The 22,874-nt window shown below is 41.3% G+C and overlaps 3 protein-coding genes across 5 annotated transcripts in view; all 3 read left to right on the top strand.

Moving 5' to 3' along the window:
- Nucleotides 1-330: 330 nt before the first annotated feature.
- LOC144043305 (uncharacterized) lies at nucleotides 331-6,168 on the top strand. The gene is made up of 7 exons (XM_077556767.1): nucleotides 331-497; nucleotides 955-1,157; nucleotides 1,313-1,387; nucleotides 1,469-1,561; nucleotides 1,641-1,751; nucleotides 1,827-1,962; nucleotides 3,964-6,168. The coding sequence occupies exons 1-7, from the start codon at nucleotides 494-496 to the stop codon at nucleotides 5,313-5,315; spliced, it is 1,974 nt and encodes a 657-aa protein (XP_077412893.1). The 5' UTR covers nucleotides 331-493; the 3' UTR covers nucleotides 5,316-6,168.
- Nucleotides 6,169-6,528: 360 nt separating this feature from the next.
- LOC144044801 (uncharacterized) lies at nucleotides 6,529-16,337 on the top strand. 3 transcript variants are annotated; one of them, XM_077559428.1, is made up of 7 exons: nucleotides 6,529-6,685; nucleotides 7,199-7,401; nucleotides 9,542-9,634; nucleotides 9,715-9,810; nucleotides 13,186-13,296; nucleotides 13,401-13,530; nucleotides 13,612-16,337. In XM_077559428.1, the coding sequence occupies exons 1-7, from the start codon at nucleotides 6,673-6,675 to the stop codon at nucleotides 15,477-15,479; spliced, it is 2,514 nt and encodes an 837-aa protein (XP_077415554.1). In that variant the 5' UTR covers nucleotides 6,529-6,672; the 3' UTR covers nucleotides 15,480-16,337. The 3 variants fall into 3 exon arrangements, with proteins under 3 accessions (XP_077415554.1, XP_077415556.1, XP_077415555.1); XM_077559430.1 differs by lacking the exons at nucleotides 6,529-6,685; nucleotides 7,199-7,401 and adding an exon at nucleotides 9,069-9,208; XM_077559429.1 differs by lacking the exons at nucleotides 6,529-6,685; nucleotides 7,199-7,401 and adding an exon at nucleotides 9,231-9,445.
- Nucleotides 16,338-17,514: 1,177 nt separating this feature from the next.
- col6a1 (collagen, type VI, alpha 1) overlaps nucleotides 17,515-22,874 on the top strand; it is a 29,223-nt gene continuing 23,863 nt past the window's right edge. The window contains exons 1-14 of the mRNA XM_077558878.1: nucleotides 17,515-17,760; nucleotides 18,332-18,461; nucleotides 18,537-18,737; nucleotides 18,855-19,014; nucleotides 20,917-21,030; nucleotides 21,111-21,131; nucleotides 21,224-21,244; nucleotides 21,343-21,387; nucleotides 21,505-21,558; nucleotides 21,642-21,686; nucleotides 21,854-21,880; nucleotides 21,981-22,007; nucleotides 22,107-22,151; nucleotides 22,498-22,551. Coding sequence (XP_077415004.1) covers nucleotides 17,676-17,760; nucleotides 18,332-18,461; nucleotides 18,537-18,737; nucleotides 18,855-19,014; nucleotides 20,917-21,030; nucleotides 21,111-21,131; nucleotides 21,224-21,244; nucleotides 21,343-21,387; nucleotides 21,505-21,558; nucleotides 21,642-21,686; nucleotides 21,854-21,880; nucleotides 21,981-22,007; nucleotides 22,107-22,151; nucleotides 22,498-22,551 — 1,029 coding nt within the window. The 5' untranslated portion in view covers nucleotides 17,515-17,675. The remainder of the gene's footprint in view (nucleotides 17,761-18,331; nucleotides 18,462-18,536; nucleotides 18,738-18,854; nucleotides 19,015-20,916; nucleotides 21,031-21,110; nucleotides 21,132-21,223; nucleotides 21,245-21,342; nucleotides 21,388-21,504; nucleotides 21,559-21,641; nucleotides 21,687-21,853; nucleotides 21,881-21,980; nucleotides 22,008-22,106; nucleotides 22,152-22,497; nucleotides 22,552-22,874) is intronic.

The following is a 22,874-nucleotide window of genomic DNA, read 5'->3' as shown; positions in this document are numbered from 1 at the left end:
TAATAACAAAATAAAAATAAACGATTACTGCATGAACGTTTTTCCCTCTGCACTGTGTACCGGTGTATTATTATATATATTATATAGCACAACAAATCGGTAAAATTTCTGTCCTCCTTGCATGCCATTGCATGCCATTTGTTAATTTCGTTTCTCCTCTTTTGCTGATGAAAAGATGCAAATGGACGCTTTGTGGGGCTAATAAAGGTTATTTATCTGACTTAAATAATGCAAAACAGTAAATGATTGTCAAATTGTATTATTTATTGCAGTTATCATATGCACTCCACACCGGTAGTTGGCGGTATTGTACCTAAACGTTTATTTGCCATCCACCGCCATTAAATAGCAAGGGGAGAAAAGAAGAAAAAGTAGTTTTTGCTACTCAAGAGAGGCAAGGAACGATTAAGTTACTAAAGAGAACGAGATTGTGGGGGAAACAATTTAAATAGAGAGACATTCCCGAAACACACCGTTCCTTCGCTGGAAACAAATGGGTAATGTTAGCGTGGTGCTTGTTTTGTTTAGCTTTGTTTTGTTTTGATGGTGTTTGTACACGTTGCTAACTCACTAATAAAATGCACTTCTAGAAACAAATAAGATGAGAGAGATAAAAGCGGTGCAAAATTTTAGATGTGTGCCATAATTTCTATACGTGAAATGTCATGGTACAGAGCGATTTCGATATTGGAAAATTATAAAATGGGGGTACACTGGTAACAATATAATTCATTTGATATAAACTGTCATTCGTTTAAACTAAACTAAAAATCTCTTACCCAAAGAACAGCCACTTAATGTTGCACATTTGCTTTCAAAGGTTTAGAGAAGGTCAAATTAAGTTCACCTATGTGCACTTGAGGTCAATCTTGAAATGTTATCCAACTGAATATCCCCATTATTATGCAAGTAGTGTTCATGACTGTACCTGCATGTTGACAATGCTTCTTTCAGAAGGTCCCCTGCCTTTGCCGTCGCTCAGGCTCCTGGTCCCACCTCTGAGGGTGATGTCAGCCATCATGTGGAAGGTTGTTCACTTGCGAAGCACAAAGCATTATGGGAGAGTGGTGGAGTTTATTGCCATGGTGAATGAAGCCATCCCTGATATCTTGACTCACCGACAGAGGACACTGATTACGCTGGGATTGAAACTAAAGGTAACGATGGTCGTGACCGGACAACGGTCAATGGTGAATATTAAGAAGTAAATGTAATGTAAAAAATATTTTTACCATCATCAAATATTCGCTCAGATTAATTATTTTAACAGCATGTTTAATATTGTATACTGTGTTGAAAATTGTCTTTACAGATGTTAAGTTGTGAGCAGGATGTCAAATGTGTTCAAACTGTATTGGAAAGCATTCTACCTGGCAGTTCAGAGCAGGTGTGTGGTCAGTTCTTCATTGATAGACCTCACATAATGTCAGGCAATGTTCAATGGAGGATATGTTTATTATTAACACAGGCTCATCCAGCAAATGATGCTTTTGAGACCAACTTAGCCACACTTGTTCTGCGACTTGTGGAGGACCATGAATGGAGAGAACACTTCCTAAAGGTGTGCATCTGCATTTTTATCAATGTTTTAACATCAAAAACAGACAACACAAAACGTAACCTTTATCGTCACCTCACAGAATGAGTTCCCAGTGCATTATGGGCCAGAATTTGACACAGCACTGGAAACGTTGGTGTCCGACTTCTTCAACAGATTGGACGGGCTGCTGCTTATTCCGGATTTTAAACAGGCATGATCATCACAGGTGGTGTATTCGAAAACACTTTCAGCTCTATTAATACTTCATACTTATATTTTTAAACAGACCTCAATGTGGATTGGTGATGATGCATCAGCCCTGCTGGAAGAATACCAGCATTGTGGTTGTGAAGCTGAGGACTTCACAACAATACTCAGGAGCACAATCCAACGAGGGAAATTAGCCAAGATAAACAACAATGGTACGTCCTATTGTATGTGATAAAATCATAGAACTGATGCAAAATCATCCCAGCAAATATTAAATAATAATAATTAATAATACATTTCTGCGAAACAAGGTCAAACATTTCTAAAAAAAAAAAAGAAGAAAAAAGAAAAGATAAATACAATGAGTATATCAATGAGTTTTACTTCTTCTAATCTATATCATGAAAATAATTAAAATGTGTCAAAATACATAACAATGGAATCTCATTGTTGCCCTCTGAGGCTACATAAAAGTAACACTACACCACCTCAAAACCAGTAACGGAAGAGAATCTATTCCCATATGAGCTCCATTGGAACCTCTAAGATTAAACGCAATCTGTGCCACTTGATTGTCAATTTTGAAACACATTTTTCATATTAGGCGACAAAAACTGTTGCAATTATAAAAGCTTTGTTGATTGTACAAGCATCTTTCAGTAACACTTGGCTGGTGGTAACAACAAACATTTCCGCATTGAGACCCGTTTTCTCCAAAACACCATTGCCGTGTAATGTAACTTTTGGGTTTTTATTATTTTATTAGAGCCCCTTAGTCTTAAAGTAGAAGTCAACGTTAAACATTTCTTGACAGTAATGTGTTATATGTGACCTCACTAGTCTAAACATGACAATTGTGGAATGAGTTCTGCAGCAAAATCCAGCCATTTTTTTATCCATCTAAGGGGCCGGCCATTTTGCCACTTGCTGTTGACTGAAGATAACATCAAAGTTGCGCAGAGCTCAGGCAACGACCAATCACAGTTCACCTGTTTTCTGAAGCTGCGCTGTGAATGGTTGCTACCTGAGACCTGAGCAACATTGATGTCATCTTTCAGTCGACAGCAAGTGGCAAAATTGCCGCCCCCTGAGATAGATTTTAAAAAAGGCTGGATTTTGCTGCTTAACTCAAATTCCACTAACACAATATTAACCAGAATACAGTGGAACCTCGGAGTTTGAACTCGTACAAATCGGACTTCAAACAAAAATCTGAGTAAAAAATGCCTCGGAGTTTGAACTCATTTTCGGAATTCGAACACCCAAGCAAAGCAAGCTAAGCCGAACGTACCTTAAAAACGGGTAGCCGAGTGAAGCCGAGCAAAACCGTGCAATGCCGAATGCTCACGTTACGGTAGTTGAGACAATGCACTGCTCATTTCCAGTCAGATTGTGAATACTCCCGGAGGTGCTCCATACTCGCGAGTGCATTTTGATTTTTCCACGACAATTTTCAGTGCGAGTGGCGTCAAAGAAAAACGTACAGTGCTACGAACCACAGTGGAATTAGGAAGGAGATTATCGCGCCGCTACTTCTGTAAATGCTAGCACGAGGACCCCCCTTAGCTGTTCAACATCGTGCCTGACATTAAACAACGCACGTAAGGACCTCTTAAGTAGTCAACAATATGCCCAATGTAAAATACACAAACTCAGCACTGAACTAAAGCAAACATTAACATAGCATTTATTATCCACTGATGCCATCACACCACAACAAAAAAGGTAAGATATTTTTTATTGTTTAAATACTGTGTAAATGTAAAAAAAAAAAAACATGAATAGAATTTAAAATAGGAATTTTCAGTTTTTGGATCTTGGGAACAGATTAATTGCATTTACATTATTTCCTATGGGAAAAAAATATATTGAAGGTTAAACAATTCGGACTTTTAACATTTCGCAGGAATGAATTATGTTCAAACTCTGAGGTACTACTGCACCATATTTAGACCAGTGGGGTAGCATATAATATTATTGTCAAAAAAATGAGGGGTTGACTTCCCCTTTAACTTGGTCAAATTCAGGATCATAATGACTTTATGGTCATTAAACTGTATAGTCCACTTTCTTTGGGAAATTGTGAAAATTTACATATAATAATCTGCGGAACAGCAATCATAAATGCAAGTATTTGGTGGTATTCAGCTTCAAGTGTTGTTAAAGATTGAACATGGACGTAATGAAGTGATTTGTGTTAATTTTCTCTTCAGACATGTCTGCTTCAGAACAACAGCTCATCTCATCACTAACTGTACCTGTCTCAATGACGGAGACAAACACACCCTGTCAGACCGTGAATGATGACAGTCAAGAGTGCTTCCCCCAGACTTCCACTGATGATGGAGAAATCGCTTGGACATATGTGATCCAACAGGACCCCGAGATTTGCTCTCAGGAAGAAACGGTTCTGACAACTCTGAACAATACCCAAGTAGAGGAAACGACAGTTGCGTTTGTTGTGGATGACCAATTGTTAGCCGCCACATCAGTTCCTTCCACATCAGCTCTTCAGCCTTTAACGTCCATCTCTGCAGTTGTCCCTCAGCCAAAAAGAGTTGCACACAAATGCCCTTTGTGTAATAAGTGCTTTATTTATCATTTTGAACTTGTGGAACATCAGAGGATCCACACTGGAGAAACGCCTCACAAGTGTACTCAATGCGGAAAAGCCTTCAGGAGAAGCTCAGATCTGTCAAATCATAGGCGCTCACGGTGCACAAAAGCTGCCTATCTTTGCCTCAAATGCGGCAATAGCTTTCAGTCAACACAGGACAAATGTAAACACCGGTGTGTTGACAATACACAACAGTTTGGCTGTTCTCACTGTGCAAAAAGCTTTAAGAGGGCGAGCGAGTTGGAAAAACATGAGCTGATTCACACTCAAAAACGGATCTTTACATGTAGGCAGTGTGAGGAGAAGTTCACAAGTATGAGTGAGCTGAAATTCCATCAGAGGACTCATTCCGTGGGGATGTCGAATCAGTGTGCCCATTGCGGGAAAATGTTCCCTTCTGTAGCGTCTTTGACGGCCCACGAAGGGCGCCACACACAACAAAAGACACACGTTTGTGCGCAGTGTGGCAAATTGTTCAGGAACAAGCATGAACTGTCCCGTCACACGCGCACTCACACAGGCGAGAGGCCCTATCAGTGCTCATACTGTGAAAAACGTTTCTACATCTCAGCAAACCTTACCGTACACATACGCACCCATACTGGAGAGAAACCATTCCTGTGCCCTGAGTGCGGCAAAGCTTTTGCGTCAGCCGGCGAGCTGCAGATACACCGACGCATCCACACGGGGGAAAGGCCTTACAAATGCATCGTGTGCGATAAAGGATTCACCATGGCGGCCAAACTCACGTGTCACATGCGCGTTCACACTGGGGAGCGGCCATATCTCTGCACTGAATGTGGAAAAGCCTTTTCAAGTAGTGGACAGTTGAAAGTTCATAACATGAGCCACACGGGAGTCCGACCATACCCGTGCCAGTTGTGTCCAAAAGGCTACAAGGTTCTCAATCACCTGAAGAGGCATTTGAAATCTCACGGCATCCAATAACCCGCATCATGGTTTTGGGATGTGCTGCCCATTATTTCAAATGGCCTTAGTTTTGCCTTACTAACAAATTCTGTTTTTTGTGCTAAGAATTTGTTACAAGTACTTGCTATTATAGTACAAAGTTGTTGTCCACCCACCACCACCTTGACTGATCTGTTTGGATCCATTATAATACAGTTGAACCTAAAATGTAATTTTTGTCTGTATCATCTCATAACCTGGGTGTTAATATATAGTGCCTATGCTATACCATTTCGCCAGGGGCCTATCCTTTTCACTCTGCATTTGTGATTTAATGTCCACATCTGATAGCATAGCCTTAAAGGCCAAACAAACTCCTTGTATTTGATCATTCAAGTGGCAAAATGAATCCATAATAAATCATCCCTGCACAATATGTACATGCCATTCATGTTTTTCCCCCCAAAACCTAAACCAGAGATGGCAAAATTACTCAGTCTCATCTGTAGTAAAGTAGAAATACTGATACTAAAATAAATACATCTCAAAATGCTGATTCAACTCCTGCACTCAAAAAGTACAAGTCAGAGCACACATTTATTTTGAGCTCACAATTCTTTTAAATAAGGCAAAGGATGGGGAATATCTTGCTTCTCCAAATATGTTGCTATTTATTTCTGCCAAGATTTTAACTGCTGTAGACTTTACCCCTCTGTTTTTTTTCTCGTTTTGTGATCATCTGCAGAGTATGAAAAAATAGCATGCCTTTTTTGACAAAGGATTAGAAAGTAGCGGTACCTGTTCAAATGTACAGTGAGCATTTTTTCTTATTTTTTTAAACATCACACAAATAAATCTATTCAATAAAAACACAATACAGTAACTATTTGCACACTATGTTATGTTACTTAATACAACAAAATCCCTTACTTATTTTTTTTAAACGATTTATGTATCCTTCGTCTTGTGGTGTCCAACGCATCACTACTTTACCTCCATTGTTTATGGAACTTCAATTTATAATGATATACATCTTTTAAAAAAAAAAAAGAAATGCCCTAGGCCCTATTTCATTAATTAAAAATAAGCAAACTGGGAGTGCTACTGATTGTTATGTCAACATTTGAGGATGATGATGTTCTTAAAGTTTTCAGATGGGCGACCGATGTAAAGTTCTTGCGAGGTCTGAATCGGGTTGCCACGTTCAACAAAACGAACGCCCCTACTACAAATGGAGTGACGTAATCTGAGCCAACGGACTTCACTATGAAGAGCATGTTTCAGGAAGAAGTTGGCGCCCCTGCTACGTAAACTGTTAGCTTGTAGGCTAACTGAATACAATGACAATTCACCTATGTAGAATGTTTGCCCTTGATCGGAGTTGAAGAATTCGAAAATGAGCGACATGGGTATGTATTCGATGGGGGAGCTCGAAGAAAACTTGCATTTTTTTTATCGATTCTCTCTGCAAAAGCAAATGTGTATCATCGGCTCCACAGGCCTCGACTAATCCCTGGAACGAGATTTGTTGTGGCGGGTTAGTTTGGTGATATTAGCGGCCTTTCGCTAGCATATTAGTTGTTCGCTAACGTCAGCGATGTTTAATTGTATGCATTCGTTGTTTACCAAGTTTAACTGCTGACTATTGGGGGTAACCTGCTTTAATTGTAGCATACCGCGGGCGTGTGCTTTGCTACGTAACTAAGCTAGAGTCACTAGATGCATGGTTCATACAGACGTGTGAGGCCTTTATTTTTAATTTTTTTTTTTATTGTGGTCAATGTTTAACATGAAGGAGCAGCTACTGGTGAACGCAGAAGAGACCCGTTGTTGTCTCCAGTGAAAATTGAGCCCTTGCACACAGTAATTAAAAAGGTGGCCAGGTGTATTTACACTTTGCGTTTCCTACTGTGTGTTTGAAGAATTCAACGTTCCCCTGTCATCACTGGCCCTCCTGGTCCCACCACTGAGGCTGATGTCAGCGGTGATGTGGGAAGTGGTTCGCCAGAGGAACATTAAGCATTATGGCAAGCTGGAGGAGTTCGTAACCATGGTTACAGATGCAGTTCCGGAGTTCATGAGTAAAAGAGAGGGGAGACTCTTGTCACTGGGCCTGAGAGCCAGGGTAAGTGAAAACTACACCATGTGTGAGGGGGAAGCCACTGAACCAAATACTATGCTTACACTGCCAAGAGTTGTCATTGTCAACTCAAGAATCAAGTTTATTTTCGAGTCGTAGATTGTATTGCTCTGCTTTCCTGGCATGCTCAGTAACTGGTTAACGAACAGTACTACATAAGACTAGAAATGGTATCTAAACTCGGGTTGAATTTGAAAGTTTCCCAGGATGGCCCACTTTTCACTCAAAAACTGTATTTTTCTAATCATAATGGAACTAACGTGCATGAGTTTCTATTTAATCACTTGTTTTTGGAGAAATCAGCAGGGCTCTGGCAATTTGGACACATTCACCTCTCACTCCCCCATATCTTGGGAGTCATCAGAGGAACAAGGGACAATTTGTCCATTCAAAATCAATGTACATACGCTATATAATACTGCTTATAATGTCTCGAAACGGCCATCAATCGGCACTAAAAGTGACCTCTGAAAATACAGCAACGATAAGAAAATGAGGAAGTGAGCAACTTATCTTCGGTTTCTCTCATGCTGGATCTCTTTGTCATTGATATTAATAGATTTGTATACAGGTATATAGTCACATTTATATTTCATACACGCTCTTACTCTGCGGCACAGCAATATTTGCGGCTATATCTTTATCTTATGTCTAGAACGGTGTTTCTCAACCCTGGTCCTCGGGGCCCACCATCCAGCCTGTTTTCAATGTCTGCCCTATCCGACCCGCAGCTGATAGTGATGGGACGTAATGTGCCGAGGCTTCGGAGCGTGTGTCGAGTAATCCGGGAAGACATTTCTGAAGCGCGTGTCGAGGCGTGATTCAATCAGGGCAAATGACGTCACCGATGACGTTTGGCACTTCGTGGGTTCAGAAAGTGGTTCGACTTTTTGCAGAGTTTCACAGCACATAAAGCGCAATGCTTCTCCGCATATCAGTGGATGCTTTGAGTGTCGCAAATTAGCTTTTTTTGGGGGGGGGGGTCATGGAGGTTGCAAAAAAAAAAAAGTTATCCTCGGTTTGCAACACTAATGGGATGGCGCCTTTCTTTGAAAATTCGCGTCATTTGCATTGCAAGGTGACGTGCTTAATCAGATTTGTTAACCATTCATCTATCATAACAACTATCAGTACTCATAAATACAATCCTCATCACAGTATCAAGCACGGACCCTATTACCTTAGTTTACATGCAATCAATGCCTCATTATTTGTTATTATATTTCCTACACTACAAATTTTCATAACATGACATCACCCACACAATATCAATGAGCTGATTAACTGCACGAGTGTAACACAATTCAAATATGTTACTCTTTATTTTTTTTAACGTGCAGTTCATCAACTTCAGCAAATAAAAAACCTAATAAAAATAATACCCAAAGTAATAATCCACAAAACAAATATTACTCAATTACAGATAAATAAATAAAAATACAAATTGGCAATTAAAGCAGGTGTAATTGTTCCTAAAACAACACTGTTGCAAGACCGCAAAAAAATCTAAGTCAAATTACAGTTTTAATTTCGGCCACCAGGGGGGTTTGTGTGCACATGAAGCCTCACAGGCAGAACTTTTTTTTTGTTTTTGTTTTTTTACCAATTTGATGGAAAGCTTCGAAAAAGCTTTGTTCTGCCCATCACTAGCAGCTGATTCCAATGACAGCTCATTAGCAAGCTCTGGAGACGCCAGATAACGATCATCACCTGCGTTTGAATCGGGAGACACGGAAAACAGGCTGGGGACATATTTTTGCAGGGTTAGGATAAATCGAATAAATGATGAGGAGTGAGTGTAGTACTTCTTATACCTACACGCACAACGGGTGCAGTTGAGCAAACAACTATTTTGCCACGCTTACGCTGATAGTAAACCATTAATTGTCTCAAATAGAGACGGAAATAAGAATAATACTGGACTTTTTTTATGCCTGCCTGTATGGATGTTATTTTGTTATATGCTTTGTGTTAAATTTCTCTTTTTTTTTTTCTTTTTTTCCCTGGAGAGCTCAGTATTGTTCATTCGGTAATTTTACTGATTTGACATGTCATCATCATTGCTCTCTCTTTTTTGTTTTTTTTATATATATATATTTTTTTGTGTGTGTTAAATTTCCACCAGACCACCCTTGAGTTGTTGCGTTCTGAGCACCCTGACGATCTCAAAGCTGTGGAAACTCACCTCAACCGGATCCGATCGTCTTGCATTGAAGAGGTGAGTGATGTCGGTGTCATGTTGTCCGATGGTGTGTTGTCATGCCATCACTGACCGCCATTCTGTGTTCTGACGTCTAGACAAATGATCCTGTAATCGAAGCACCAGAGGCCAACTTTATGAAGCTGGTACAAGGCCTTATTCAAGATACTGATGGCAGGGAACATTTCCTCAAGGTACATCGAACAGCATGCGCTTTCTTTTATTCTTTTAGTTATACATGAAGATTAGTTTTGTTAAATGTTTGCTTTTTGAGGGGGGCAAGTGATTGATTGTTGACCTACAACATATTACTACAGTGTAGGGGTGTTCGAAAAAATCTGTTCGGTAATATATCGCGATATTACAGTGTGCAATTCTCGAATCGATTCGATATGCGGCCGAATTGATTTTTAAACGTCTATTTTTTAATGGGAATATTCAACAAAACGTCTTACTTAGTGTTAGAATTCACACATTAAGCATGGAAGAATGTTATATTAATGGAGCATTAGGCTTTAATATTTTATTTCAGTGCTGTTCAAATTTTAACTGTTTGTTAAATGCAGTGGCTCAGTTATAAGCCTAAATTTTCAGATCAATAAATACATTTTCATACAAATCTTACAGTGTACATGTACAAGTTTACTGATGAGTATTTTCTAAATTTGAGTTTGAAAAAATCGCAATAATCAATTTATAGATTCGCATTGGGATTAATTGGAATCGAATCGTGACCTATGAATCGTGATACGAATCGAATTGCCAGGTACTATAGTGTGTCTGCTGACCCTTAGTTATAAGTTTTTCCTTTTTTCTTTTTCCTAATTATCCTTTAAAATGATGGTTATCACAACCATTTAACAGGGATGTGATTTTTCCGCTAATTCGCGGAATTCCGCTTTTTTTTATCTCCCCCCAAAAAAAAAGTTTCTGATTTATTTATTTTTTTTATATATTTTTTTTTTAGTAGTTCATTGTGTATGCACATGACTCCGACAGATAACATCTTCTGCTATAACAAAGACATTTGTGGTATGCTCTAATATGAGTTACTTTTCATTTGGTCATGATACAATTGTTTGTTCATGAAATTTGAACTCTTCAACATTATTTATGTGTTAACTTAGTAATCACATTAGTTAGATATGATGATATTCTCAGTGATAGTTTTTAAAAGCAAAGGCAGTCCATGTTTTTGAATGTGACTGATTTTGAGTTGACTAAAACTGCCATTTTATATGGGATAGTTCAATATACATTGAAAATTTATGCTGTTGTTTTGTCTATTTCTTTGTCATGTGAGTGCATTGAAAGTACTTAAAAACACGGAAAACCTGGACCTATCTGGGTGCCAGCGGCCCCCAGACCCCCGGCTAAATTTTCAGATAATTTCACTTTGGTCAAATCACATCCCTGATTTAAGTGTGTCTGAAAAGTAGGGATGGGAATTGATAAGATTTTTACGATTCCGATTCCCTTAACGATTCGATTCTTTTATCGATTCTCTTTTTTTTTTTTTTTTTTTGTAAAAAGGAGAATAAACAGAATTACCATCCACTTTTTCGTCTTAGTTGTATCTGTAAACAAGAGACATGTTTAAAAGAAATATGGCCTTACCAACCCAACAGTGAAGTTTTAAGTGATCCACATTCGAGGACTCCTCGATGGGGTGCCATGGGGTCCCCAGAAAAAAAGAAAGACAGAAAACGATTTGAAAATAAACATAACTACTGGTACAATTTTTTGTAATCATCTTCTGTAGAAATGTACAAAATACAACCTAGATTATTTTGTGACAGTAATGTCCACTCCAGTAACATTTCTACAGTCATATGAACTGAGCTCTCAAAACTCCTCCTCCCTGCCTCACCTCAGTGACTACGTTTACATGCAGGCAATAACCCTTTTAAAATCCGAATATTGGCAATATTCGGATTTTGAAAGGCCATGTAAACGCGCGCATTAACCCAAATATGCTCTTATTTGAGTTTCTAAAAACCCGAAAAGCCCCTTTGGGCCCTTTCATAACTGGAATACTGGTTCATATAAACGCAATCGGAATCGGCGTCCTACACGGGCCTCGCTTAAATACATTGATTTCTCCGCGGCGATTTCACGTTATATTGTGCCTCTATGTGTGACACGTTAACTATTCATGTGAGACAGACGTGACATCACTCGTAATGCTTAATTTTTTTTTATCTGCAGCTTGTAGTATTCAATACACGTCTGTGTAGAAACATTAGATGACACACACACATAGTTCCGCTTTATCCAAACAAAGTAAGTCCGCGCTTCTGGCGTGTACCCACAAGAACCGCACTACTGGAGCGAGGAGGAAACCAAGTGACATGGATATAATGTATTTTATTGACCGTTTAAAATTTGAAGCGGAAATGACATCTATTTCTGCCATGATGGTGTCCGTGCTTCACCCCCTAACATCGGGTTATTCCAAACGCCATGTATACGGGGGGAACTCTGTCAACTTGCTCATGTAAACGTGTTATTCCGATTGTTCCAGAAACCCAAATTCTGACCATAACTCGACTATTGCCTGCATGTAAACGTAGTCAGTCAAAACGGACTGGCGTGTGACTCCCGTGAGCTGCCTATGAGCAGTGTGTGTGGAGGTAGCGAGTGTTCCTTTTAAGTCATGAATGCCAAGGAATTGAAAGACTGGGAGCCGGTTTTCAACAAGAATTGGTTTTCGATTCACATCTCTACTGAAAAATGAAACTTATACAATATATATTGTTGTTTCTCTCTTTGGTGTACTGTATCATATCATAAATATCCATCCCATAACAACGGATATCCATCACAATATCTGTCCAGGCTGTCAATGAGTCATTGAGTATTCAAGTATTGTAATACAAGGTTGAATGCAGCCCCACTCATCGAAACGCAGTATTGTGTTTGTAAAATTCAAATTCAGTAGTTCATCTTATGGGGCGGCCATTTTGCCACGTGCTGTCGACTGAAAATGACATCACAGTTACTCGGGGCTCAAGTAAAAACCTATCACGGCTCATCTTGCGAGTGTCACATGACCAAAGTCAGAAAACAAGTGATCCGTGATTGGTTGTTTCCTGAGCCCCTAGCAAGTCTGCCATTTTCAGTCGACAGCGAGCGGCCATTTTGACACTTGCTGTCGACTGAAAATGACATCCCAGCTGCTAACTGAGCAACTGTGATGTCATTTTCAGTCGACAGCAAATGTCAAAATGGCCGCCCCCACAGATGGATAAAATGAGTTGAATTATGCTTCTTAATTCACATTCCATAATCAGAATGTTGTATTTAGACTCGCAAGGGCGCATAGTACATGTTAATCAATTTAAACGTGCATGTAAATATGTTGCTATAAATGTCCATTGTTAATGACTTGTACAGCTAATGCTAGAAACGTCACCACAAACTGTTCTGTTGAAGATGATTAAAATGTTGATGTTAGAAGCCAAACACATCAAGGACAGCAATTATTCATACAAATTGCGTAATGTTCATGTACAGTCCAATGTTTTTTGCGTAATGGTGGCAACCTTTCATACCCCCCCCCCCCCCAGAACGTGTTCCCAGTGGAGTATGGCCCTGACTTCGACACAGCGCTGGAAACGCTAGTTTGTGAATTCTTCACCAGACTCGAGGAGCTGCTGCCGATCCCAGATTTCAAGCAGGTGCGCCGTCAAAAATGGCCGATGTAGTTCACCGCCAATCGTTTAAGCGCCTTGAAAGGCGCTATACAAATACTTCAAATAATTGTGTCCTCTTTTTTTTTCAGACTGCATCTTGGCTTAGTGCTGCCCCTTCTGTCCTTGAGGAGTACATACAGTGTGTATCAACTGGAGAAGACATCAAATTTCTCCTCCAAAACAAAGAGTGTCATGGAAAAGTGTCAAAAAATACTGTTGGTATGTCTCTGCACGTTAAATGTTGCACAAGATGGTTCTAACAATCGTTTATTGCCCCCCGGCCCCCTCCCCTCCACACAGCTCCTTTTCAGTCAGATGATCTTCTTATCCCGTCCTTGTCTCTGCCCCCGTCTTTGGAAGTGGCCATCGCGTCGCACCCGAGTGCTTGTGACGATGACCACAATGTTCCTCAGATAGTCATGTTTGATGAAGAACTGTCCACAAACCCTTCCACGTCCGCCGACTTTCCCGATTCTCCCAAAAGAACCCATCTGTCCTCATCTCCTTGTCACAAAGCGCAGGTCGCGACACACAAATGTCCGGAATGTGGCAAATGCTTCAAGCATCATTCGGTGCTGGTGGAGCACCAGCGAGTCCACAGCGGCCTGCAGCCTTACAACTGCTCCGAGTGCGGACGGGCTTTCAGAACGGCCACCCTGCTGGCCGGCCACAGGCTGCGCAAATGCAAAAACGCCGCGTACCTGTGCATAAAATGCGGCAACAGCTTTCCCTCGTCGCTGGACAAATTCCGACACCACTGCCCAAAACGAGGGCGCAACTACGATTGCGGCCACTGCAGAAAGACATTCCAAAAGTCGAGCAGCCTGAAGGAGCACCTCCTCACCCACGTTCAGAGCCGCCTTTTCAAGTGCAGCCACTGCGGCGAAGGTTTCCCCGGCATCGGCGATCTCAAGTATCACCAGCAGGTAGATCATGACAAGCCGTACCAGTGCAAACAATGCGGCAAGAGCTTCATCTCGTCCAAGTGTCTGCTGAAGCATCAACTGCGCCACGATGAGGTCCGCCAGATGGAGGCCTGCAAATTACTGAGCGGCGGTAAACGCAGGAAATGCAGCTCCGCTCATCGCATTTCCTCTTTGCCATCGAGAAAGCTGGCCGGCAAGTCCGCCTACCCTCGGGGACGAGTCACCCACAACTGTCCGCTGTGCGGAAGGAGCTTCAAGTATCGCTTTGAGTTCCTGGAGCATCAGCGCTTCCACACGGCCGTCAAGCCGTACAAATGCTCGCAGTGTGGCAAAGCCTTCCGCACCGAGGCTCACCTGTCCGGCCACAGGAAGAGGAAGTGCAAGAACGCCGCCCACATTTGCACCAAATGCGGCTGTCAGTTTCGGTCCGTGCACGAGTGCGTCCGGCACCAGTGCGCGCAGCTGCTGACCAAATACGAGTGCTCTCACTGCGGCAAGACCTTCAAGATGGCGCACCTGCTGAGGAACCATCAGATGACCGAGCATCAGCTGCCCTACAGCCCTAACCATCGCTTCAGGTGCCGATACTGCGACGAGACCTTCCCCGGGATCAGCGAGCTCAAGTATCACCAACGGGTCGACCACGAGAAACCCTACCAGTGCCAGGAGTGCGGCAAATGCTTCCTGTCGGAAAAGTGCTTGTCCAATCACGAGCTGCGCCATAACGACGAGCGGCCGGAGAGCTGCCCGGTCTGCGGCCGCGGCTTCCGAAACCGCTACGACTTGAAGCAGCACATGCGCACGCACACGGGCGAGCGGCCCTACCAGTGCACGCACTGCTCGCAGTGCTTCTCCACTGCCGGCGGCCTGAGAAGCCACACGCGAGTGCACACCGGCGAGAAGCCTCACGTGTGCCCCGATTGCGGCAAGGCCTTCTCCCAGATGGGCGCCATGCGCACCCACAGGCTCACCCACACCGGCGAGCGCCCCTTCAAGTGCACGGTGTGCAGCAAAGGCTTCACCATGGCGCACAAGGTGACGGTGCACATGCGCGTCCACACCGGCGAGCGGCCCTACGTGTGCTCCCAGTGCGGCAAGGCCTTCTCTGACGGCAGCGTACTCAAGCAGCACATGCTCAACCATTCGGGGGTGCGACCTTTCCACTGCCAGATCTGCCCCAAGACGTACACGTGTCTTAACCACCTGAGGAGGCACCTCAAAAGTCACTCCGGCATGAACTGACTCGAGGCAAAGGTTTTCTGGCAAAGCGCTCGATATTTGCACACATTGTGATTACATTGAAAAGACTGGATCTTTTTTTGTCAAGCATGCTTAGTATTGCTGTGAGATACTGAACCCGGAAGTCAATCTTTTTAAAGGTCATGTACAGAAATTTGGCTCTGTAACGATCATGAAAGGCAGCCCTGCAAGTTTCCTTATACATTATGCCCATTGTAGTTTTCTGACTGACAAATTCAAATTAAATTACATTGGTTACACTTTGGTGTGAATTTACTCTCTCAGGAAAATATTAAATTTTTGTATCCATACACTAGAGGGCAGTAGCGACACTTGACTCTTGTCTTGCTGGTTTACACCAGCTGGAATCAGCGACTGTTTATCCTTGAATGACTTGCTTGTTTTGTTTTTTTAATGTTCACTGATAGACGTATAAAGAGACGAGTGAGTGATAGCTTGCTGATACTTTACAAGTTCATCTGGCTATTTCCTGTCATTTCTATTTATTTGGCGTTTGTCGGAATCTTGATGGGACTGCAATTTCCTGCAGTTCCGCCTGGCGCCTTGTGGCATCTGCAAGCAGAGTAAACTGTCAAGATGACCCATCACTTTTTGTCATCTGTGCATTGACTCTGATGAAAACGAAGCCTTCACAGGAATCATAACCAAGTCCTCATGATTAATCTCTTCCAGCTGCGTGTTTCTGTTGGGGAGAAAAAAAATGTCCTGAGAACACCCCCCACCCCTTGCCACTCACTTCTTTGATGCATTTGTTCCACAGAGCAGTTGTTACTTTGGAATCATTATTTCATCAGCATTTTCTAACTTAAACCATGTTCATAATAAAAGTGGTTCTGTGTTTAGCCCTTGGTTTTTCTCGCTCTCTGACTCAGATTTGCTACTCGTCCTGTATTTAATGCCAGGATCCTGTGGAAACTCATTTTCTCTGCCAATTACACTGGCCAGAAACGGTTGTCAGGAGTTTTTATCTTCACCTTTGAGGGTGCACCATGTTCTTTGGGTAATGATGAGTAAGCTCTTTGTGTGATCTTTAAGCTGCGCTCCTCATGCTTGTAAAGTCATTGTTTTTTTGTTTTTTTATGTGCACACCTATAAAATTCATAAATTCCTACGTAACTGAAAACAAAGCCAACTTCTAATTTCTCTATTAAACTCGAGTTTAATGTGGATGTGATGAAAATCCTGTATGGAGACATCCCCAAACTCACGATTTCTACATGCTGCCATAAAACTGAAGTGATTTATTATGAGGACTGGCTCTTAAACAGAGATGATTACCAGATGTTTCATCCCACCCGCCCCATCCTCTCTCCTCCCGACTTGCATCTACTCACTGTGAGCAACTGTGTCTCCAAGAAAAGTGAGCTCAGTGGAAAAAGTGAGTCCAAGACAGTCTCTCCACCCACATGTATGTCCACAGCAACCATGAAAAATCACCCCACTCATCACCTGGCCAAGTAAACCCTTCTCTTCCATGGGAGTGTACTGCACAATTCTCAAAGTTGTGTCCACAATGAACGCTAGATGGCGCTGTGCTTCTTCCCGCTGCACTGGTTGAGGCAGACAAGAATTCCCTCCTCCCTTTGCGTTCCCCCCTTTTCTCGTTGAATGTTCATATCAGGTCTGAAAAACCAGATGTCACAGAGGGAAGTTTTTACAGAACTGAAAAGTAGCCCCAAGTTTCAATGTTTGCAACGTGAGTAATCCCACTGCCCAGTAATAGAAGTGATGTTTAATGCCAAATTTATTCACATTCATTAATAAGTTGTAAAATTCAGACATTCGAGTGAAAGTTTTCTCCTGAATAAAATTATGATAATACAAAATAATATGAGCACGCTAAAAAAATTGAGCCTGCGTTGTTTTTCCTTTTCCTACATCCATAATTCCCTTATAAGGAAGCAAGCATATCTGAGATATAGTGTAAACCTTTAGCCTGTGGTGCGCGTTCTCGCCAATGGAGCTCTCGTGCACGCCCCCTCCTCCCTCGTCGTGCGCGTCGTCAACCTCTGCGCGCTCTGGCTCTCGCCTGGACTGACTGCGGCGGGGCGGTGGAACGCAAAAAAAGTTGAGCCGAATCTACTCAAACAAGATCGAGTTTGGGGATTCGGGCCGCTTTTTTCGCTTGTTTCTTCAGGGGGTGTATTTGTTTTTGCTTAATTTTTTAGCAGTTCAGCCATGGAGACTTTGAGAGGGCTCCTTGTGCTGCTGTGCGTCCTCCTGGCCAGAGCGCAAACGCAGATCCAAAGACCCAAGTCCGCGGGTAAGTTTCACATTCTTCATTTGTTTGAAGGAATGCTGTGGATATTCTGTGTGAAATTAATTATATCGCATTTAAAGTTGTCTCTTCATCTTTAAATATGACGCGTGGTGCATGCAGTGACATTCCCGCAAGCGATGGTCCAGATGTGCATTGTTGCGTTCAAGTACACTCAGACATGAGATGTAAAAATCAAATGGGATTATGGAAGAAGCATCAAGCTCACATTGAAAATGTAACAGATTGAATGTGAACATGAGGCCTGCAGTGCATGTTGTTGAATTTGAGCGTGTGATGTGTGATGAAGAATAAAAATGCACTCGATCACTCGGATTGGTCAAAGCAAAAGAAGATGGCGCTCCAGAATTGTTCCCATTTTGGGGTTTGTACAAGTTGTAGAGGCTGAGGCCTGCATGGGTCTGCTAGCAAACACCCATGGGCATCACACCTGATGGAGGCCTGCAGTGATGAAGGACACATTTAATGCAGCTTGCATTTTTTTCTGCTCAATATTTTGGGTGCTCATTTGGTGTTGTCACTATCACCAATGCCTACTTGTTTGTTGTGTGAACAGAATGTCCAGTTGACCTTTTCTTCGTATTGGATACATCCGAGAGTGTGGCCCTCAGGCAGAAACCTCCCAACTTTTACATTGACCAGATTAAAGAATTCACCAAGCGCTTCGTTGATGAACTGAGGGACATGTAAGAACACACACTTGAACTTCAACTTATCTTATCACGGTACAAACTCATCACTGTTTTTGCTCCCCCATATAGGCGCCATAGATGCGACCGCTACCTGACGTGGAACTCGGGGGCGTTGCACTACAGCGACGACGTCATCCTGGTGCGCGAGCTGAGTAACATGAGCACTGATCGCCAAGCCCTGAAGAACGACATTGACACCATCAAATATATCGGCAAAGGGACCTACACGGACTGCGCCATCAAGAGGGGTCTTGCTGAGCTGCTCATAGCGTAATCAGAATTAATCATATTATTATTACAGCAAAACAGGCATATTTGGGTTCCGCATTCAAAAACGTTTAGCTATTTGCTGAAAAGTTGACCTATTTGCTATTTTGTGCTCTCCAGGGGTTCCCACTACCATGAGAACAAGTACATCGTGGTGGTGACTGACGGGCATCCCATCACTGGCTACAAGGAGCCTTGTGGAGGCGTGCAGGAGGCTGCAAACGAGGCTAGGCAACATGGTGTCAAGGTGTTCGCCGTTGCCATCTCACCTGATCAGGAGGTACTGGCATCTGTTTTTTATTCTATAATGGTGAATCACCAAATTTTTATAAATTCAAATATCCCCAAAGACATGGATGTTATGTTAGGTTCATTGAAGACTAAATCAGGGGTGTCAAACTCATTTGAATTCAGGGGCCACTTTTACCTAAATTTATGATCTCAAGTGGGCCGGACAAGTTTGCCCATGGCCTATTAACTAATTCACTGCCATAAATTCATAAAAAAAGAAAAGATTATTAAAAATTAGGGGCAAGAGGCGATTAAATATTTTTAATTGTAATTAATCACATGACTTCACTAGTTAACTCTCGATCGATCACAAATTCTATATGTTCTAAATGTACAATAAACATTTTTCAAAGGTTTTCATACTCTTGTTAACAAATGTGGAAAAAAAATGTTAAACTTATAGAAATAATTCAAATGAACTTTTGATGTTTATAGCCCCCCCCCCCCCCCAAAAAAAAAAGAAAGAAAATATTATTAAAAATTCGGGGCGTCAGGCGATTAAAGTTTTTAATCGTATTTAATCGCATGTCTTCACTAGTTAACTCGCGGTTAATCACAAATTTTATGTACAAAACTGAATGTACAATAAAAAAAATCTAGATTTTCAACAAAAAAAATGTTGAACTAATACAAATAGTTAAAATTTTTGACGTTTATAGCCGTCAATGGCAGTTAATGAGTTAAGATATAAATAATGGCATGTTGAAATATTTACTTTTTTCCATTCTGAAAATATTCCCATTTTTTTAGATTGTCTAATTGCTGAGTATTCTGAAATTTTTGTCAACAAAAATGACTGCAAAATGTTTTCATCAAATCTTGAGTAAAAGCCAGAATGTCATTTAAGTGGTCGTCATCAGTTTTAGAGAAAAATATCCGTTAGTGTTCTGTCCTCACGGGCCAGATTGGATCCCATGACGGGCCAGTTCCGGCCCGCGAACCGTATGTTTGACACCCTGCTCTCAATTTTCCATTGGTGTGAAACTATAAATATGAGTGTAAATGTTTTTTTTCCTCTCTTTTTTCTTGTCTTATCAGCCCTTTAATTGACTGGCGACCAGTCCAGCGTGTAGTCTACTTCCTGCCCAAAGTTTTCTGTGATAGGTTCAAGCTCATCCGCAACCTTAATGAGAACAAGTGGTATACAGTAGAATGTGGATGGAAGATTGTATAGATGGGCCGCCATCTTCAAAAGTGACATCGTCATTTAGGAAAAAAATGGTGGATGGACTTAACGATGGGCCATTGGTCGTGATAGTATTTCACATGGCTGTTTTTTTTCTTGTGCAGCTGGTGTGAAATCAGTTTCTCACATGGCCATGCCTTTTATATGGACAAAAAAGCATTTGACACTTTGGTCCTATTTCCACCTGTAACCGCCCCTGCTTTTCATTCATTCTTTTTCAACATTTTGGGGAAGTGTATGCACGATTAATCGCGGAAGGTTGTGTTATAATTATTAATTAGGACAGAAAGGTTCTCAGCAATGTATTTTCCAAAAACCTTAAAAAGGATAACGAGGAGAATGGAAATATCAAAAATACAAAATGAATGAATAAATAAATTAACTAATAATTAAGTCCGAAAAGCAAGATTCAAACTAACAAACAAACACTACGGCAAGACATGACATAATTCGGAGGGATGGCTAATGACAGGCAACGAGTCAGCAAACACAACGAACCAACAAAGAAAAGGAACCAGGGATAAATACCAGCAAACTGACGGGACAACAAGGAACACCTGGCTCAGGGAGTTGATTGGTAGACACAAGGGACCGTCAAATTGTACTCTACGTATAAGCCACATTTACGTGTGACACTGAGAAGAAAAATCGACATCTAGTTTTGGATGGATGTTAAAGATTTCCCATTTGTGTTTGTCTTCTTAGGATACTCGACTCTCCATCATCGCCACTGACCAGAACTACAGGCAGAACTTCACAGCTGCAGATGACTCCAGAGCCAACAAGATGGGAACCATCAGAAACATCATAGATATGATCGTATGGATTGTCTTCTCCTTTCTGTAATTCCCCAAAGGTTGTATTTGGATCTTATTTACATTTTCTCTTCCCCTTTTCAGACAAATGAGACCAAGGATGTGGTATGTCTGATCATTAATTTTGTATCTCAAACAAAATTATTTATTACTTTGCTTTCTTTTTTAATACTCTAAATCTCCTTTTTTTTCTCCAGTGCTGCTCATTTGACTGCAATGTAAGTGCTCAATGACACGTTTGCAACAACTCCTAGCATGTTAGTTGTTTTATTTTCAACCAGCATTGTCATCACCTGTCATTTTGCTTTTGCTACAGGCTCCAGGAGGCCCTAAAGGACCAGATGGAGACACTGGCGGCATGGTATGACAATACAAGATGATGCTTTATAAATTTGACCCAGAAGAATTGACCAATTGGCACGCAAGAACCTTCTATTCAATGACAGATCTTTGTGTTTTTTGTATTACCTTTCCACAGGGAGAAACTGGTAGACCCGGAATGCCAGGAGAGAAAGGAGATATTGGTGCCATGGTAGTTGACTTTTGATATTCAGTCTTCCATTCTGCCATGACGTCGCAATGATAATAATTCTCAACATTGCCACTATGTTACAGGGCAGCGTTGGAGATCCTGGTCCTGTTGGATACAGTGGGATGAAGGTAAAACCTCCACTACAACAATACTGACCTCATCGCGTCATAATAGAATTTAGCGAAACACCAAGTGAATGTCACTTCATTTAATTAATAATCAGTGACAATTATCGTAATAGAAAATGTAAAACAACCATTTGAGCGTGTTATAATGTGTGCTTTTCTTTTTGCAGGGAGACCGAGGTGGTCGAGGCGAGAAGGTATAATCCAGTCATCCAAATAAAAAACATTATTGTTGTATGTGCTAGAATTAGCGTGTAGCATAACGGATGTGGCTAATAAATGACATGTTCTTTGCAGGGTGAAAGAGGACACAAAGGCTACAAGGTGAAATTGATTTTGATGTCAGACCTTCTACGCTTCTACTGTGTTTGAGTCTTTGCCATTTGCTTCACTTTCTCTTCTGTGTCTGTGCCTCTTCCATAGGGAGACAAAGGTCTAAGGGGAAACGATGGCGTTGATGGACGCAAGGTGGGTTATAAACAGTGCCAACCTGTGACAAATCTTAAAAAAAAAAAAACATTTAATTGTCCAGAGATATAAATTAGATATAGACTCCTTACTAAAGAATATTTTGTAAAATGGCAATATTACGTCCAAAAAAGCAACTGAGCAAACTATAATCATTTTTTAACTAACCGCCAGTCTTACTCTTTCATTTAACTATAAAAAAAAAAAAAAAACTTTTTTTTAAATTGAAAAAATATATCATTATTTGGATGCATATTTGATTAGAAATGTATACTGCAAATGTATTTGACATTTTTTTTATATTTAAAAAATGATATTCTTTTTTTGTTGTCCATTTTTCTGTTAGGGGGAAGCCGGTTTCCCTGGTCTTTCTGGCTGTAAAGGATCTCCTGGATCAGATGTGAGTTTAAGATTTTCCATCAGTGTGCTGACAGCGCTGGGGCGTGTCTATCAATTGGTCATGTGACTTGTGGTGCCCGCTGCGTTAAACCAACCAGTTCATCATTGAGCACATTTTGCCCCAACTGACTTGGCACTATGTAAAATTCTTCCACAAAAACATGTAAACACTTTTAAACCACGATTACAGAAATTGACCTGAAAGAGTCATGTCTGTTGAGTGTTGACTTCTCCTCCCTTTGTGGTGGTACGCGTGACCTCAGGGAACATATTTCTTTAATTTTGTTGTTGTTGTCGTATTAGAATAAAGTGTAGTTGCACATC

The sequence above is a fragment of the Vanacampus margaritifer genome, chromosome 2 (genome assembly GCF_051991255.1).
Source record: "Vanacampus margaritifer isolate UIUO_Vmar chromosome 2, RoL_Vmar_1.0, whole genome shotgun sequence".
Lineage (NCBI taxonomy): Eukaryota > Metazoa > Chordata > Actinopteri > Syngnathiformes > Syngnathidae > Vanacampus > Vanacampus margaritifer.
This window is presented reverse-complemented; position numbering and strand designations above follow the sequence as displayed.